Below are 20,064 nucleotides of genomic sequence, written 5' to 3'. Positions count from 1 at the left end.
ATTTTTTTTTTTTTCAATTACAAACAAAAAATTGTTTGTACTTGAGCCTCAAAAAACGAAATTACTTTTGGTACTTTTTTTTTTTTTGAGGAATTGAAATGTAATCAATTCCTTTGCTGTCGAGGATGGAATTGATTACTTTTTCCAATTACTGAGGAATGTAATGGGTAATGTAATGGAATTGAATTTACCCAGCTCTGCTAATACTTCACACAGCTATTGATAACATTGAGTCTAAAGCCATTCCAAACACGCAAAAAATGTTCCAAATAACATGGTCAAATAAAAACATGGATAAGTTATTTTTGAACCAGTTGTCATGCTCCTATTGCATATCAGGTAGTTTTTTTCACCAGCCTTGTGTAAATTTTTCTTTAGAACCAAATGGTTGAGGTTTTGAAAAAGCTTCATTAAAGCCATTCCAAACACGCAAAAAATGTTCAAAATAACATGGTCAAATAAAAACATGGATAAGTTATTTTTGAACCAGTTGTCATGCTCCTATTGCATATCAGGTAGTTTTTTTCACCAGCCTTGTGTAAATTTTTCTTTAGAACCAAATGGTTGAGGTTTTGAAAAAGTAGCTACCAAAAGAAAAATTTGCATAAGTTATGCTAGTAAAAAGAAAAAATTATGTTTATGTATATTGTAGTAGTAGCAAAAGTATTGATATCATTAAAAAGTCTTTGCAGGATTAGTAGTTTCTTTTATTTATTTTTTTGTTTTTGTCTTTCGATATTGTCATATATGTAATACTCCTATATTGCTACAAAAGGCTAGGTACATTCCCAAACATCAGAGTGCCGATATATTGCTTTTTAAACGTTTTTGTATCATATACTCCACCTATATTATGTTTCTCGCATCTACCTCTCGTTTGATACCCATATATTTCAAACATGTTTTATGGGTCCCTGGGTCCATAAATCGGACGACACCTCTTAAGATGTGGAAATATCGATATGACAGGTTAGGTTAGGTTGAACTGGCCGGTCCATGAGGACCTCACATAGACTGATCGATTCCGTAGTGTTACCAGAAGTTTGTTTTAACGACCAAACTGAAAAACCCCATCAAAAACCAGGACCTATGTTATAAAATAACTCCGTCCTCTTGGCAAATACTAGAAGCTTCCTAGGACTTAAGCCACTTGCTGCTTCTAGATCTGACAGTTGTATCACTCCTAATAGCTGGAGTCTTAGCCTGGCAAGTGCAGGGCACGAGCACAGAACGTGCTCGATCGTTTCCTCCTCCAACCCGCACTTCTACATCTGTTATCACTGACCAAGCCTAACTTAAAGGCATGTGATGCCAGAAGGCAGTGTCCAGTCAGAATACCCGTCATGAGTCTACAGTCCTCTCTTTAATGATAGAAGCAACTTTGTTAGTCTAAGGTTGTAAGACCTACACATAATCTTCGACACTTTACAGCCCCGCGCTTGAACTCACGCCTTTCCCGCTTGGTCGATCATGTGCACCTCTCGCCTTCGCTTAATCTCGCCCAGTCTAATTGGGACGTCTACGGAGCAAGCTTCAAGGGATGCGCCCTTTTTAGCTAGTTCGTCCGTTTTTTCATTCCCATCTATTCCCATATGCCCTGGGACCCAATATAGATGTAGGCTTCTCCCTGTCCCGATTCTCTCCAGAGACTGCTCGATATGACAACTACAGTAAGTTAAATGTCTTTAAAATACCTTTTGTTTGATATCCATATTGAAGGTAAAAAAATATTTGACGGTTACTCGGTTTCATATTTTTGCCGATATCTCTAAAACCGGGTTTCGGGTGTCAACAAAATTTTACCTAAATATACCCCACGTAGATATGAACATCCTGATAAAAATTCAACACAATCGGTTAAGAAGTGTTTAAATAAGTAAAAAATTTTAGGTTTTCTGGGTTTATATTTTTATCAATATGTGTGTTGAGAAAAACGCGTAAGACATTGTTAAAAATAGAGATTTAATTAATAGAGATTTAATTTTGTATTTTTCAACCACCAAGGTTTACTTTTGTAAACCACTAAGTAATGTTAATTGAAAAATGATTTTTTAATTAAAAAAAAGGCACATTTTTTTTTGGCTTTGCAAAATTTGACATATATAATATTTCGTTCAAAGAAAAATGGCACATTCGTGACTTTGCCATTGTACCGACGATATATGTAAGACCAACTGAACCTTAATCAGGTTATGCTACGCCTCACATTTTTAGAAATTTCACGCGTCCAACGCTTTTATTTAATTGTCTGATCAACGCCCTAGATTGATGAGGAGTGTGATGACTAGTACCTAGGACCTACCTAATTATTTTCTAGCTTTTAGTATTATTATTACTTCATGTAAGTATTGTTTTCAATAAAACCGTTTAACTTCAAAATTCTTTTTCTAATTATTTTTATACCTTTTTTTAAATATACATTCTTTTTACTCTTTTTATCTTATGTTGTTTTGTAAAATTGTTGTACTGAAAAAAAAATAAAATAAAATACAAATACAAAAAAAAACATGTCCCGCCCGTGACACTTATATTTTGTATTTCATTGCAAACCCATTTAAGAAAAATTAATTATTTGTACGAAATTTGGTCTCCCAAATGTTCGTTCATCGCAGAGATTTTATAATATATAACCTCACTAATGGATTGCGTATATTTTATGTTTATGATTTAAATAAATAGCAACACTGCATTCTTAACAAGAATACTATCATATTGTCACGGATATTAGCATCCCTAAGCTATACCATCACTAAGGCGATGCTAAGCGATGTTCACGTCAATAATCAAATCATGTATACACATATATAAGGCAGCCGAGAGATGTCACACACAGATGCATTTACTTATACGCCTATGTGTGTGCGAGAGACTGTAAACTACAAACTCACATACATCTGAGAGACGCTGAAAAGTAGAGAATTGTAAACAAGTAGAAACTATATGAGAACTATAAACACTCGAAATAGTTGGTAAGTTCTGGAAATAGAAGAGCCTAGATGTATGCAGCGTAAACTATAAAAGCGGCACAAGCGAGTAAGAAGGAATTCAGTTTGAGTTGAGCTATCAATCAGTTTGATTAAGCACGCGATCTGGCGGCCAATAGTAGAGTTTCATTTGAGTTATCAATCAGTTTAGTTATTAAGCCAGCGAGTAGCAAAGTATAAGTGTTATTGTGAAGTACTTTAATAAAGGCCATTTTTCCATTATTCAATATTGGAGTTATTTATTCAACAGTTTAGCGATACGAACTTAGCAGAGGGTTGCAAATAAAAGGATTTGCAAGCAATTTCGTTACAATATATTAGATATTAGAAAAACTACTGTATTTATTACGTGACCACTGTTGTTTGAAGAAATGAAATAATTGATTTTTGAATGAATATGAAATGCAAAATTTTCAAAAGAAATTTTCAGAATAAAATTTGTGACGATCACGACAAGATCATATTTTTCAATTTAAATATAATTTTAAATTAACACATTTTTTAATTGGCGCCCAACGTGGGGCACCGCGAAAAGTTTTTAAAAGGACAATATAAATCCTAATTGAAATCGGGAATCAAACTAAAAAATTGTGGTGGTTCCATTTAAAAGAAGATCATATTAATCTTATCTAAATAAAATACCAAAAAATGGTGGTGGTTTCATATAAAAGAAGATATTAATCTTAATTAAATAAAATACAATTTTTATAATTGTGGTTTTTGAAAAGTTGAAAAAGGATTAAATCAATCCCAATTTCGTGATTCTTGTTCGAAGTTTTTCGACACAAATATGTGAAAAAGAACTAACTCAAAAAACAGAATGATTGTAAAAGAAAATTTAAAAAAAATAAATCAGAAAAAAAGAATCATACAAATCCTAACAAACAAAATTTTAAAAAATTTAAAAGATTAAGAAAAACTTAAAAGGATTATAAAAGTCCTATTTTTGTAAAGGATATATTTTTATCAAGAGAAGTATTGCGACATACATACATACATTAGTTTGAAAAGATAATGAAATCCTATGAAATAGTAAAATAATGAAGTGAAAATATTTTTAAATACAACAATCAACATTAAAACAAGGAACAACAACAATAACATAACTGAGGAGCAATTGGTGCAAGATCACCTGGAAGAAAAGAACATTACAAAAGGCTACTAAAGAAGTAAAAGGAAATATAATATTACTTACATTCCAAGACTACAATCAACATAAATTTTGAGCTTAAGTTTAAATAACGTTTAATTTTAATATTTCTCAACAGAATTGTAAGGGTTAATCAAAATTGATAAGTGCGATTTATTTTTAGTAAAATTAATTGGTAAATTGGAAATATTCCTTTGAAATTTAATGCATCTAAGGTACGTTAGACTTGAATTGTTACGAGTCCTTTAAGAATTATTTTGAAGTTTTTATACTTCTTTTCTCTCGCGAAGGGCAGACATCTTGCCGCGATGCGAGGGCTTAGTTGCTGACCACGGGACTATGCCACCCAGTAGGATGCAGGTTCACATGGATCTCCATGGCAGCGGTGGCTTAGTCCTGGGGTGAGCGATGACCAAGATCTGTCCCCTCCCAATCCAGGGTGTTATGCGGCACCGTGCCCATTGGATGGTTTGCAGCCGGGAGGTTAATCTGGCTGTATTTGTACGGAGCCTCTCTGACACCGGGCCGCCTCAGAGAGTAAAAATGGTCTTACTGCGGTAAGGGGCTCTGCCGCGGCGGACGACACTTTTCCCCCTTTCAATAAGGTGACCCTAAGCTGGCCTCGTCTAGCAAGGGGTCGTACGAACAAGATGAACAACAAAAATAAAAAAAAAAACAAGCAAATGATAATCCTTTCTCCTCCACAGGGAGAAGGACAACAGCATTGGCATCCATACGCCCTAGTGAACGAGGGAGGGCTACCAATGCTACCAACGCTAAAGTGAAGAGCGACTTGGTGGGGGGCGGCAATAGTATGGCGGCGAAGGGAGTTGCGCTGGTAACGGCGAACCCTGACGCGCCTGCTGTTGTCGGACACCGACCAAGCGCCGGAACGGCAACCTTTTTTCCCACGGCTGTGGCAGGGGTCTCTGGACCTGGCCACTCCGAGCCAAGGGAAAACGGGGCCGCAACAGCTACTTTAACCGGGGGAGCGACTGCGTTGGAAACGACGGGTCGGCTCCCCATGGACGACAAGAGGGCAACCTCAGTCAACACAGTCTCAGGTGATCGGACGGGGGCAAGCACCAGTATGGCGGCGAAGGTAGTTGCGCTGGCAACGGCGAACACTGACGCGCCTGCTGATGCTGGGCGCCCGTCTGACGCCGGTATGGCGACTGTTCTCCCCACGGCTGTGACAGGGGTCCCACGATCTGGTCACACTGAGCCAAAGGAGAAAGGAGCCATAATGAAGACATCATCCGGGGGTACGACCGCGAGGGCAACTACGGGTCGGACCCCTTCTCAAGGAGATTCCCACAAGGGATCGTTCCACAGGAACAAAAGAAGGGCTGCAAAAGTCCTGTCAAGGTATGAGGGTGTTCCGCTGGAAACGCTGTCAGAGAACGCCAGGAATTCGGTGGAAAGGGCGCGAGCTCTACTGCCGAATTTTCGGGGTTCTCTGCCAACAAGCGCAACCCCATATAAACGTCAAAGGTCCGATGAGGATATCAAACCACCGCCGAAAAGGCACCAGAATCACCCCGCGGTAGCCAAACCCAGCTTTGCCGAGGTAGCCAAGGGCCGGATCCTTATAGGAATCCTGGACCGAGGGAATGACCGTGGTGCAATCCCTAAAGACCAGTGGCCGTACGTCCGGAATGAAATCGGCAACGCCGTTCTCGACGTGCTGATGGAGTCTCCGGGTAGTCCGCCGCGAGGTTCTGATGCAGGATGGTACCAGGGCCAAATCAAGGTACTCGCTTGCGAGGACGCAAGGTCTGTTGCGCTGTACAAGGCAGCAGCCGCAAGGCTGGGACAAGTCTATCCCGGGGCGATTATCGAGGTCGTTGACTGGAAGGACATTCCGGCTCGGCCAAGGGCCAGGGCATGGGTTCCAGCGGTTCCAGCAGAACCTGAGAGAATTCTCAGGATGCTGCAACTGATGAACCCGGCTCTCCCAACGCAGGACTGGAGTGTCATCCAAGTCGAGGACGCTGAAGGACCTAGGAGACAGGTCGTGTTAGCCCTGAATAAGGAAGCTATCGAGCCCCTTAGACGGAGCAAAGGAAGAGTGTTTTACGGCCTCGGGGAGGTCGTAATTCACGTATACCGTGGGGACGCACAGCGCGCATCCCTTTCGAGTGCCTCTTTGGACACGGACATTGAGGCACCCGAAGTGGAAGCGGAAATCTCCGACGCCGAAAGCCTGGTTTCCGCCACGTCAAATTGCGCAGGGGCTCTGGGCAATTTGTCGATGGAGGATGCTCTGCTGGATAGCGACGGAGAGGATCCCAACACCACGGTGAGGGAGGCAGGGGAGTCTGAGCAAGCTCATGCTGAGGTTGCTCCAGATAAACCTGCACAAAAGTAAGGCAGCCTCGGCTGCTATCATCAGTCGCCTTTCTAAAGGCGACGTCGAAGTGGTCCTTATCCAAGAACCCTGGGTGAACAACTCAAGGATTTGCGGATTGGGGGCCACTGGGTTTAAGCTCATCCGAGCTGCAGATGAAGGTAAAGTGAGAACATGCATTTTAGTAAAGTCTGAGCTAAATATCTTTCTCTTGCCTAATTATAGCAATGGTGACGTCACAGCGGCCAGTTTGTCAAGCGGAGGCACCCAATTAACGCTAGCCTCCGTTTATATGCCGTACGACGCAGAGGAACCTCCTCCGCAAAAGACGGTAAAGGATCTGGTGGCCGACTCAAGCCATCTGTTAATTGGGACAGACGCAAACGCCCACCACGTGCAGTGGGGTAGTTCCGACATAAACACTCGGGGTGAGTCACTTTTTGAGTACCTTTTAACAACTAACCTTGTAGTTTGCAATGTAGGTAATGAACCAACTTTTATTACTAAAAACCGTAGAGATGTTATTGACCTCACTATTTGTAGCGAAAGCGTTTATGGGTGGGTTAAAAAATGGCGTGTTCTTGAGGAACATTCCTTTTCAGACCACCGCTATATTGAAGTAATGTTAGAGTTCTTCGTCGATCAGCCCATTGCGAGACGTAACCCACGTAATACAAACTGGGAACTACATAATGAGCTGTTAGCAAGAGAACTACCAGAACTGCCCCCACAAAGCCTCTCATCAACGATGGAGCTAGAGGGCCTGGTAGAAACCTTCACATCGTCTTTCTCAAAAGCCTTAGAACAGGCCTGTCCATTGCCAAAACCGCGCGGTAAGCGTAAACCTCACTGGTGGTCCCATGATCTGGACCTACTTCGTAAATCCTGTAGAGAACAGTTTAACAAAGCCAAATTCCTTGATAACGGGTCACAATGGCTAGAATACAAGGACAAACTAAGAACCTACAAAAAAGTCCTGAGACAAGCGAAGAGAACTTCATGGAGAAACTTCTGCACTGGAGTCGAAAGTGTCGTGGACACATCCAGGCTACGGTGCGTGCTTTCTAAGACGCAAACAGCTATTAGCTTTCTGCGGAGACCGAATGGTACCTGGACCAGCACAGAAGGGGAAACTCTAGAGCTGCTCCTGGACACACATTTCCCGGGAAATATGACAAACGCACCGGAAGTACCTGCAGCAAACCAAGCTGTGAATATACCCATCACTGAGGAGAGAGTGAGGAGGGCAGTCAAAAGTTTTAAACCTTTTAAGGCTGCTGGACCAGACGGGATTGTACCCGCTCAACTTATCTACTCCTTGGAGGTATCAGCCAACTGGCTGCGGCACATATATACCGCTTGTTTGGCTATGAACTATATTCCGTGTGCATGGAGGAGCGCCACGGTCATATTCATTCCTAAGGCAGGCAAAGCCTCTCATTACGAGCCGAAGGACTATAGACCTATCAGTCTTTCATCCTTCGTACTCAAGACCCTAGAGAGAATAGTTAGCGATTTTCTCACTACAAGCATTGATAGGAATCTCATTTCGGACTATCAACACGCGTACACCAAAGGTAAATCTACGGAGACTGCGCTACACAGCCTAGTCTCTACTATAGAAACATCCTTGTTCGAAAAGGATTATTGTCTTGTGGCCTTCCTAGACATTGAAGGAGCATTCAACAACATAAGTCCAGACGCCGTTAACATTGCTTTAACTGATCTGGACGCAAATAGACCCCTAGTGGGACTAATTGATCAACTGCTCAGGGGAAGGAAAGTGCTCTCCTCACTGGGGAAGGTTGAGGTAACACGATTTGTCGCAAGGGGCACGCCCCAGGGTGGTGTCCTTTCCCCCTTACTATGGAACCTAACGGTAAACTCGCTATTAAGAGATACTAGTTGGGGGAGCGGGAAGGTCGTGGCATATGCTGATGACCTAGCGATTATCTACAGAGGCAAGTTTCCTCAAACTTTGTGCGACTTGATGTAGGTAGCATTGCGAGAGGTTTCCTTGTGGGCTTCCCGATGTGGACTCAGCGTCAACTCCGATAAAGTAGAGCTTGTCTTATATACCAAACGATACAAAATACCATCGTTGAACCTACCTGAACTAAATGGGGTGCGCCTAAGCCTGGCAGATAAAGCCAAATTTTTAGGCGTAGTTTTAGACAAAAAGCTGAACTGGAAGGACAACGTTATCCAGCGACAAAAGAAAGCGTACATTGCATTATATACGTGTAAAAGAGCCATTGGCAAAAAATGGGGACTCACCCCCAACATATGCAGATGGATTTATACCGCGATTATCAGACCCATACTGCTGTATGGGGTAGTCGTATGGTGGCCAGCCTTGAGCAAGGCGTCAAACCTAAACTTGTTGGGTAAAGTCCACAGATCCAGCATGATAAGCATAAGCGGGGCTCTAAGAACAACGCCTAGCGAAGCTCTTCAGGTCATTCTTGACATCTTTCCACTGGATCTGGCTGGTCATCGAGCAGCGGCAACGTCAGCCCTGCGTCTAAGGGAGTTGTCGTGCTGGAACAACAGTACCACAGGACACTCAAGTATACTAAACAAATACAGTTTTCTCCCTCCTAGCACGGATCGCTGTGCGACCACAACAGTTGCGGAAACCAACTTTAAGATAAACATACCCAGCAGGGATGACTGGACGGAGTCGGACAAGTGCCTTGCTATGGGCAACAGCATTTCCATATACACGGACGGCTCCAAGCTAAACGGGAGAGTTGGGGGTGGAGTATACTCAAGGGACCTTGACCTCCAGCTCTCATTCAGACTACCCGACCACTGCAGTGTATTCCAGGCAGAAGTTGCAGCCATAATGGAAGCAGCAGCTAGGATAGGGACATACATTGTCGGCAAAGAAATTTTTATCTTCAGCGACAGCCAAGCTGCCATAAAATCTCTGGGCTCCCACTCGTTCAATTCTGAACTAGCACTAAACTGTCGCCGATCTCTTCAAGAGATGGCTCAACAGAACCGTGTACACCTCACATGGGTCCCTGGACATAGGGATATCGAGGGAAACTGTATTGCAGATGAACTCGCTAGGCAGGGTACAACCAAGCAGGTTCTTCCTGGACAAGAACGCTTAGGTATGCCCCTGTCCACATGCAAGCTAATGCTAAAAGAGCACATCTACCGTCAAGCCGACGAAAGATGGCTACAAACACCGGGATGTCGAACGTCGAAAGGAACCTGGCCTAAATGGGATCCTAAAAGGTCCCGTCACGTTTACAACCTAAGAAGGGATACAATTTCCACACTTGTAGGGGCACTAACGGGTCATTGCCTCATAGGTAGGCATGCAGAAAGGCTAGGAGCGCCTTATCGTCGTTGCTGTAGGAGTTGTAAAGAAGATGAGGAGGAGGAAACGGTGGTTCACCTCATTTGCAACTGCCCAGCGCTAAGCGGAGCACGGCAACGCTTTCTGGGAGCTCCATTTCTTGATACTATGAGTCAGGTTGTGGAGCATGACGTCAAGGACCTGGTAGATTTCATCAGGTCCTCAAAATGGTTCGAAGAGGAGAGGTAACGGTGTTTTTCGTGGTATCACAACGGGCCTAGTACTACTGGCCTAAGTGTGCCCTCGGGCAGCCACCCCAACCTAACCTAACCTAACCTATACTTCTTTTCTATCGTGGTTTTATCTAATTCGTTTGCTTTGTTTCACGCGTATTAATTAAAAGCAAAGGAATATGAGTGTCTCTAGGGAGCAAATTATTGAAATTGTTAATTTAGTTAATAATAAAACTAAGCAAGAGCTTGCTGAAAAATTAGAAGCGAGCAATGTAGCTAAACAGGATTTACCTTCAAAAATAGACGAACTTACGTTAACGCTTAATCGTTTAGAAGTACCAAATGTAGAAATTTTATCTCCGGTTACATTAAATCCTTTAATTGGATCTGTAAATTGTAGCCTTGACTTAATTAAATCATTACCAGAATTTAGTGGCGATGCTTCTTGCTATCCGGCTTGGCGCTCGGCAGCTAATTTTGCAATTAAATATTATAAAGAAGGGTCTGAGAAATATTATGTTGCAATGGTAATTCTCAGAAATAAAGTTACTGGTTCAGCTAATTTAACATTGTCCTCTTATAATACTATCCTTAATTTTAAAGCTATTATGTCCAGACTTGACCAAACTTATGCAGATAAGAGACCTGTTTATGTTTTGGAAAATGAAATGAGTATTCTTAGGCAGGGAAAACTTTCAATTGCACAGTATTATGATAAGGTAGAAGTGCAATTAAGCCTAATAATAAATAAACAGATTATGACTTATTCAGGAAATGATGAAGTAATAAATGCACTTAATGAAAGAGCAAGGGAAAATATATTGCGTGTTTTTATATCAGGTATTAATCGCCCTATATGCGATATTCTTTTCTCTTCAAAGCCGAAGGATCTCCCAGCGGCTTTGGCTATTGCTCAAGAATTAGAAACTAACTATAAACGTTATGATTTTGCAAATACGTTTGCTATGGGTAATTTTATAAAGCCTAGTAAACCTCGATTTGAAATGGTTCAACATAAAATTTTACCTGGACATAATCTCCCTAACTCGAGTTTTTGCGATCAACAAGTTCCAATGGAGGTGGATCCTGGTTCATCCTTTTATAGAAATAAGACTTTATTTCAAAATAAAGAACAACAACATAGCAGGAATATAAATTTTACTCAACCTTCAACCAATTTCGTTCATCAGCAGCAGAAGGTACCTCAACGAAGAGTGCCGTTTAAGCGTCATCAGGAGAAATCTGGTTCCTTCCAGAGCCCACAACAAAAAGCCCAACGCGTGAATTATATGCGTAAATAGAAGGATATAACGTGTGATGAAGTAGATAATAATAGTAGTGATATTGACGATTACTATTTTGAGGGGCAACAAAAGGAAGTTTATAATTTTGAGGATTAAATAAATTTTTTAAACTAAATTCGCTCCTGCCATTTATTACAAAAATAACATCAAATGGTCAGGAGCTTATATTAATTGATACCGGTACGTCCAAAAATTATATAAGAAATTTTTCGTTTTTAAGAGTTAAAATAATGAATAAAGCATTTAAACTAAAATCAATAAATGGAATTAATTTAATAAATGAATATTGTTTAATCAACGTACTTGATAATACATCAACTTTTTATTTATTAAAAAGCTTAAGTACATTTGATGTATTAATTGGGTATGGTTTTCTTAAAGAAATTGACGCGAGAATAGACATAGAAGCTGGATTTTTATATTATCGTAATGGTAAGATACAACTCCAATACTTAAATTGTAATCAAGTTAATACAATAACTATTCTGTTCCAATTAATATTCTTGGTCGATTCCGTGAAATGGTTAATGAAAACAAAAACGCTTTCGCGCATCCAAATCGAGCATTAACATTTAATACAAAAGTGGAAGCTGCTATACGTACTTCAACCGAAGAGCCAATTTTTAGTAAAAGTTACCCCTACCCAATGTCTGCTGCAGCATTTATTAATAAAGAAATAAATGATTTGTTGAAAGATGGTATAATTCGGAAATTGTGTTCTCCTTATAATTCGCCAATACATTACTACATGTATGTAAAAAGGGATTAGATGAGAATGGGAAGCAGAAGTTACTTATGGTAATTGATTTTCGTAAAATTAATGGTAAAACAATATCGGATAGATATCCTATAACTGATATATCGGTTATTTTAGCAAATTTAGGGAAATCGCGTTTTTTCTCAACTTTGGATTTGAAATCTGGTTTTCACCAAATAAATCTATGAGAAAAAGATACGCAAAATACAGCTTTTAATATTAATAATGGGAAATATGAGTTTTGTCGTTTACCTTTTGGTTTAAAAAACGCGCCAAGTATTTTTCAACGCGCTATAGATGACGTTTTGCGAGAAGAAATAGGTAAAAATTGTGACGTTTATATCGATGATATTATTATTTTTTCACCGGATGAAGAAACGCACCTTAGGCATTTGGACAAAATTTTAAAATTATTAGAAAACGCGCTATAGATGACGTTTTGCGAGAAGAAATAGGTAAAAATTGTCACGTTTATATCGATGATATTATTATTTTTTCACCGGATGAAGAAACGCACCTTAGGCATTTGGACAAAATTTTTAAATTATTAGAAAAGAGTGGAATGAGGGTTTCGTCTGAGAAGTCAAAGTTTTTTAAAACAGATGTTGAGTTTCTAGGACTCTTAGTTTCGCAGAATGGAATTCAAACTTGTCCGAATAAAGCAAATGATATAATTAATTACAAAACTCCAGAGACGTTACGTGGCTTACGATCCTTTCTCGGTCTTGCAGGGTATTATCGCAGATTTGTTAAGGATTATGCTGCAATTGTTAAACCTTTAACTAAATATTTACGTGGCGAAAATGGTAACGTTGATGCAAAAAAATCTAAACACATTAAAATTAAACTTGATTCAGAAGCAATGTCTGCTTTTGTAAAAATTAAAAAAAATACACACATCGGAAGATGTGATTTTGCAATATCCGGATTTCAATCGGCCATTTGAGCGAACAACTGATGCTTCATCAAATGCTTTAGGTGCTGTGTTATCTCAAAATAACCGACCGATAACTATGATTTCCCGAACACTTTCTTCAGCGGAGCAAGATTACGCCACTAATGAGCGTGAAATGCTTGCGATTGTGTGGGCATTAAAAACTTTGCGCCACTATCTATGCGGAATTAAGAATGTAAAAATTTTTACCGATCATCAACCCCTGATATTCTCTATTTCAGAAAAAAAATCCGAATACAAGAATAAAAAGAGCTTTTATTGAAGAGTTCTCGCCAACCTTTTAATATAAGCCTGGTAAAGAGAAGAAAGTAGCAGATGCGCTATCTCGGCAATTTATTAACAATCATAGTACTTCATTAGAAAAATTGCACAGTGAAGAGTCCTATACTGATGTAATTAAAACAGTTAAATGTCCTGTAAACCAATTTAAAAATCAGCTTGTTTTGCCAAAAGCACAATCATTAGATAAAACAACGAAAAACATTTTTAAAAATTTCTGTCGTCATACAATATTTTTTGATACCATTGAAAATTTATTACGATGTTTAAAAGATGTTATTAATCCGAAGGTTACAAATGCGATACATTGTGATCTGCGAACTTTAGTAGAAATTCAAAATCCTATTGTTTCTCATTTTCCGGCATTAATTTTCGACATACTGAATTGTTAGTAATAGATGTAGTTAACAAAAATGATCAGCTTGAAATTGCTACTACTGAACATAATCGCGCTCATCGTTGTTTATTAGAAAATTATAAAAAAATTTCAAATGAGTGTTTTTTCCTGATATCAAAAAGTTATTAAGATCGATTGTTGCCTACTACTAATAATATCTACACTACCTAGTTCTAAGTACGGCAACCCTGTAAGCTTTACATGTATTAAATAAAAGCAGTTGATTCTAACTACAACATGGTGTCAGGTGTGTATTCGGCAGTGTAAATCAAGTCGTAAGTCAAAAAATAAAATAAAACCAATTGTAGCCGAAAAATTAGTGGTTAATAATTAAAAAAAAAACCTGCCGCGCCTTTTATAATAAAATTTGAGAAAGAAAGAATAAATAATGAGTGTTTTGGGCTCAGACCAGAAAGCAGTCAGTGTCGACGTCATGCGGTCGTCAAATCCGCAAAGTCAGGTTATGTCTATCGCGACCACCATTACGCCCTTGGACTTAAAGTCATCAAACCAAGCATCCGCGTGGAAAAACTGGAAAAAACGTGCTTCGGGTCTCGAAGAACAGTCAGATCAACGTAAAGTAGCATTACTTCTACATCATCTCGGTGCGGAGTGTCTTTCAATATTTAATTCTTTTAACGAAGACTTAGATAGTGTAAAATATAATGATTTATTAAAAAAGTTTGACAACTATTTTATACCAAAGGCAAATATAGCCATGGAAAGACACAAATTTTTTTCAAAGAAACAAGCGAGTGACGAAAGCATTGACGAGTTCATAACGCATTTAAAAAATCTCAGTATGTCATGCGATTTCGGTGACATTCGTGAAGATCTCGTGAGAGACATTTTCGTTTGCGGCCTTTCGTCTAGTAATATTCAAATAAAAGAAAGACTCCTCACAGAAGGTGATATAAAATTGCAAAAAGCAATAGACATTGCAAAAAGTATAGAGACCGCGAAAGCAAATTCGAATCAATTAAAAAATTCAAATAAACATTCAGACAATTATGTAGCAGCAGTGGTTAACAAAGACTTTGACAAAAAGCTTTGCAAAAAGTGTGGTCAAATTCACAAACATAAATGTCCAGCGCAAGGTGCTACTTGCTATGTATGTAATAAAAAAGACCATTTTGCAAAAATGTGTTACAAAAAGACTGCGCAAACACAAAATAAATCACGTAAATTTGACAAACAAAAACAAAAAGGCCAAACAAAACAAAATCAGAACAAAAGTTATGTGAACAAAATATTCAAGTCATACGAGGAAGAAGAGAGCGAAAGCGAGCTTTTCGTAGGCACAATTAACACAGAACCAAAAGCTGTGATGCATTCGATAATGCAGTTCGATAAAAGAGGTAAACGTATTGTGAACACAATTGAAACAAGTGAAGAAGGTGTAAAGGTCATGGCAAAAGACAACCAAAATCAAAACAAAAATGGAAATAAGGTAAAAGAATGGACAGTACGAGTGAAAATCAACAACATAGATGTGCAGTGCGTTATTGATACAGGCGCTCAAACTAATATATTATCATATAAAATGGCAGCCGAACTAAATATAAATAGATTTATTAAACATTCAAATTCACGTTTATTAACTTTTAGTGGCGAGCAACTACCTTTAATGGGTATTATTACTATAAATTTAATGTATCCAAATAAGGTTTTTAAGAGCGCTTTTCATATCGTTAAGATGAATTGTAAAAATGTAATTGGTCTAACAACAGCAGTAGATATGAAATTAGTTAAAACGATTAACAATATTGCATGTAAAAACTTAACTGATTACGCAGAGGTTTTTGAAGGGTTAGGGCTATTAAATTAAAAGTGTAGTTTAAAATTAAAACCAGATTTTACGCCAGTTGTTCACCCACCAAGAAAAATTCCATATTTGTTGTATAAAGAGCTAAAATCTGAATTGGAAAGAATGGTCGAGTTAAAAGTCATTGTACGTGAAAATGAACCTACAGAGTGGGTGAATTCGATAGTTTTGGTGAAAAAGCCAAATGGCAAATTAAGATTGTGCCTTGATCCAAGAGATTTAAATAAGGCTATACTGAGACCACACTTTCCATTTCCGAATATCGAAGAATGTAAAGCAAAACTAGCAGGCTCTAAGTTTTTCAGTTCTTTGGATGCTAACTGTGGTTTCTGGATGATACCACTTGATGAAAACTCATCGAAATTATGTACGTTTAATACACCTTTTGGTCGATTTCGTTTTTTGAGACTTCCTTTTGGCATTAATTCAGCACCTGAAATATTTCATTCACAAATGGTAAAGCTCTTTGGAGATATAAACGGTCTTATAATTTATATTGACGATTTTCTAATATATGCTTCCACTCTTGAGGAACATAACGCAATTTTAAATAACGTTCTAGAGAGAGCAAGATGCGTGGGTGTAAAATTTAATAAACAAAAGTCAAAAATTTGTCAAAACAAAATAAAATTTATTGGTCATATTTTCGATAAAAATGGAGTTAGTGCTGATGAAGAGAAAGTAAAGTCCATTTACAAAATTCCAACACCAACCTCGGTAAGTGAATTACAGCGATTCTTAGGCATGGTCAATTATTTAGGGTCTTTCATTGAAAATCTATCAACAAAAAATAAAAATTTAAGAGATTTATTGAAAAACGACGTACCATGGCATTGGGGTCCAATTCAAGAAAAGGAGTTCAGTAATTTAAAAAAAGAGCTGACAGAAGCTCCAGTCCTTGCTTACTTCGACCCGAATAAGCAACTTACGCTTTCCGTTGATGCCTCCAAGTATGCAGTTGGAGCCACAATATTGCATGGAAAAAATTCAATTGCTTACGCATCAGCTTCATTAACAGAAGCGCAGACTAACTACGCGCAGATTGAGAAAGAACTATTTGCGATCCTATTTGGATGTACTCGCTTTCACCAGTACATCTATGGTCAAAGAATTTTGGTGGAAACGGACCACAAACCGTTAGTTTCAATATTTAAAAAACCTCTTAACAAAATCCCAGCTGGGTTATACGCCAATTACACGGCTCAAGTATCCTTGTGCCAATTACCAATTTGCACAAGCATTTGCCTGGTGTGTGCACTGGTTGCGCTATTTGCGCAGAGAACTGCGCTAAAATCAAAACGATTTTGATATTTACGCATGTCTGCAAATATTGCACATGCTTTTTTCTTCGTGTGTGGTGAATCTTACACAGTTTACTTGTGGTTTCTGATAATATAACATCAGTAATTATTGCTTAAAAATATTAATATCGAAGGCGTAAGGACCATCTCTAGCTTGTAAAAGGAATTCACACAAATTCAATAATACATAATAATTTTTTATACAATTAGAACACATGTTTCATTTGGTGCGCTAGTTGAAAAATGAATATTGCGCAGTGCTGCAATGAGTTGAGCTGGTCTTGCAACTAAAATATAAAAATTATAAATACAATGGAAAATAAACGCTTCTGGTGCGAGTTTTTCGACTTATACTGTGAATTACCAGTGGAAAATAAATAGTGTTTTTTTTATACAATTAGTGCATTTTTTATACAATTAAAACACATGTTGAATTTGTTGCGCTACATTAAAAATGAATATTGCGCAGTGTTTTTGAGCCGTGTATGTCAAAATTTTCATTTGCACAAATTCCGTCGTTTTATATTTGCGCATGGCTTTTGTGTCGTGTATGGGCCGTCTTACAACGATTTATGCTGAGGCTACAGCTGTATGATTTGCTGGTAGAGTATAAACCAGGCAAGCATTTGTTTATAGCTGATACGCTGTCAAGAACCCCATTAAATGAGACTGCTTTGGAGGAGCTAGACAAAGATTTAACACTCCACTGTGATATGCTGATGGAAGAAGTTAATGTTTCAAGTGTTGAGCTCGATAGAATAAAGCAGTATTCAAAGTCAGACGATACATTTAAAATTTTATATAAATATATACGAGATGGTTGGCAAAATGAAAGAAAATTGGTAAATGAAAAAATTAAACCATATTACAAAATCAAAGATGAGCTAAGCGTTGTTGATGAAATAATTTTTAAAAATAAGCAAATAGTCATACCTTATATTCTTCGAAAGGGTATTTTAAAAAATCTACATGAGGGTCATATAGGAATTCAGAGTACTCAAAGTCTAGCGAGACAGTCGATTTATTGGCCTAATATGTATAATGATATTCATGATATGGTTGCAAATTGCGAAACGTCCATGAAATATCAAAACGCAAACGCTAAAGAGGACTTGTTGCCTCACGATATCATAGAGATCCCATGGTTTAAAGTTGGTTGTGACATATTTGAATTCAATAAGAAGAAATATCTATTAGTTGTCGATTATTATTCAAAATATGTTGAGATTGATTTGTTGAGTGGTGGATATACCAGTATCGAAGTAAAGACAAAATTAAAATCCATTTTTGCTCGACATGGCATACCACAAATTTTTGTATCAGATAATGGTCCGCCTTTTAATTTGAAAGAATTTTTAGAATTTTGTCGTGAGTGGAACATCACACATCAAGTCCATATTTGCCCAGGTCAAATGGTTTAGCAGAACGAACCATACAGACTGTAAAGAAAATGTTAATAAAATGTCAAGAAAGTAAATCAGATCCATATTTAGCTTTACTTAATTATCGGAATACTCCAAAAGAAAATATTCCTAGTCCTGCTGAGCTATTAATGTCCAGGAAACTCAAAACTAAAATACCATCAATTCTAAAAAATCTCAGACCCAATGCTGTTGACAACAAACAATATAAAGAACAACGTAAAATCAAAAATATGCGAGTAAAAAATCACTACAATAATCAAGCAAAGTACTTAAAGCCTGTAAATATAGGAGAGAAAGTAATGTTTAAAAGAAATCCAACTTCTGTTTGGTATCCGGGAATAATTTTGAAAAATTGTAATGAACCTCGTTCATATATTATAAAAGATTCTGATGGTGTAACTTATCGTAGAAATAGGCAGCATATACGCCATATTCCAGAAAATAAAAATGTTAATGAATCGGAAAAAAGTCCTATGTTAATCGATGATAACAAAAAAGAGAATGCAAATGAAGAAAAAATTGAAAATGAAATTGTTGATGAAATTAAGAATCAAAATGAAATTGATAATATGAATGTAAACAAAAATAATGATTATGTAACAAAAAAAGGTAGAAAAGTGATTCCACCTTCACGTTTACAATATTGATTTTAACACGTAATTTAATTTGAATTTAATTATTGAAATTGAGATTTGGCATTGCCAATTATACATTACTAGCCTTTACCCGCGGCCCCGTCCGCAAGGAGAAATTTAAATATATGGGCTATTCGCGTTAGCCTGCTTATAAAGTTATCTGTTTAAAATTTTGTTTTCTCTAATGCATTTTATTTTTGTAATTGAGTAAAAAAAAGAACTAAATGAGCTGATAACCTGATAGGATCCAAAATGATCCCGAAATTATCCAGAAAAAGCTACGAAATGACCCCCACGTTATCGCGGACGGATCCCGAAAACCATCCAGAAATGCCCCCAAAGGGTCTCCAAAAGTTCCCGGAATAGTCCCAAAAAACCAGAAATGACAACGACACGATTCTAGCCGTATCCAGAGAACCACACAGAAATGATCCCTGAAGGTGTTCCAAAATGATCCCGAAAAGGGTTCGAAATGACCATGACTGGCTCCCGGGCGGATCTCAAAGACCATCCAGAAAATATCCAGGAAGGGTCCAAAAATGATCCCGAAATAGTCCGGAAATTACCCAAATGGGATCCCGCACAGATCCAGAAATGATCCCGGAAGGGTCCAAAAACTATCCCGGAAAAGTAACAAAAAATTCCGAAATGGCCGCTACGGCATCCCGGACGGATCCAGAAATGATCTCGGAAGGGTCCCCAAATGATCCCAAAATGGTCCCGAAATGACCTTGATGGATCCGGCAAAACATCAAGAAATTATGCCGGAAGGGTCCCCAAATGATCCCGAAATAATACAGAAAAAGTCACGAAACGACCCCTAGAGGATCCCCAAATGATCCCGTATTAGCCCCGAAAAGGTCCCGAAATAACCCCGACGGGATCCCGGACAAATCCCGAAAACCATCCAGAAATAATGCCGGAAGGGATCCCAAATGATTCCGACGGAATACCGAAAATCATCCAGAAGTGATGCCGGATAGGTCCTCAAACGATCACCTAATAGTCCCGAAATTACCCTTAAGGGGCCCTGGACGGATCCAGTAAACCATCCAGAAACGATCCCGATATAGTCCCGAAGAAGTCCCGAAATGACCCTGACGGGATCTCGAACGCATCCCTAAATGACCCTGACGGGATCCCGGACAGATCCCGAA

At 38.5% G+C, this 20,064-nt stretch overlaps 1 protein-coding gene across 1 annotated transcript in view; it reads right to left on the bottom strand.

Annotated features, from left to right (window-relative positions):
* Positions 1-18,094: 18,094 nt before the first annotated feature.
* The window catches only part of LOC137239571 (zinc finger protein weckle-like), an 83,894-nt gene continuing 81,924 nt past the window's right edge, over positions 18,095-20,064 (bottom strand). Inside the window, exon 3 of the mRNA XM_067765024.1 lies at positions 18,095-18,287. Within this exon, the coding sequence (XP_067621125.1) occupies positions 18,204-18,287 (84 nt within the window). The 3' untranslated portion in view covers positions 18,095-18,203. The remainder of the gene's footprint in view (positions 18,288-20,064) is intronic.

The sequence above is a fragment of the Eurosta solidaginis genome, chromosome 2 (assembly GCF_040869045.1).
Source record: "Eurosta solidaginis isolate ZX-2024a chromosome 2, ASM4086904v1, whole genome shotgun sequence".
In the NCBI taxonomy this organism is placed as follows: Eukaryota; Metazoa; Arthropoda; class Insecta; order Diptera; family Tephritidae; genus Eurosta; species Eurosta solidaginis.
The sequence above is the reverse complement of the archived record's forward strand: the minus strand, read 5'-3'. Positions and strand labels throughout refer to the sequence as shown.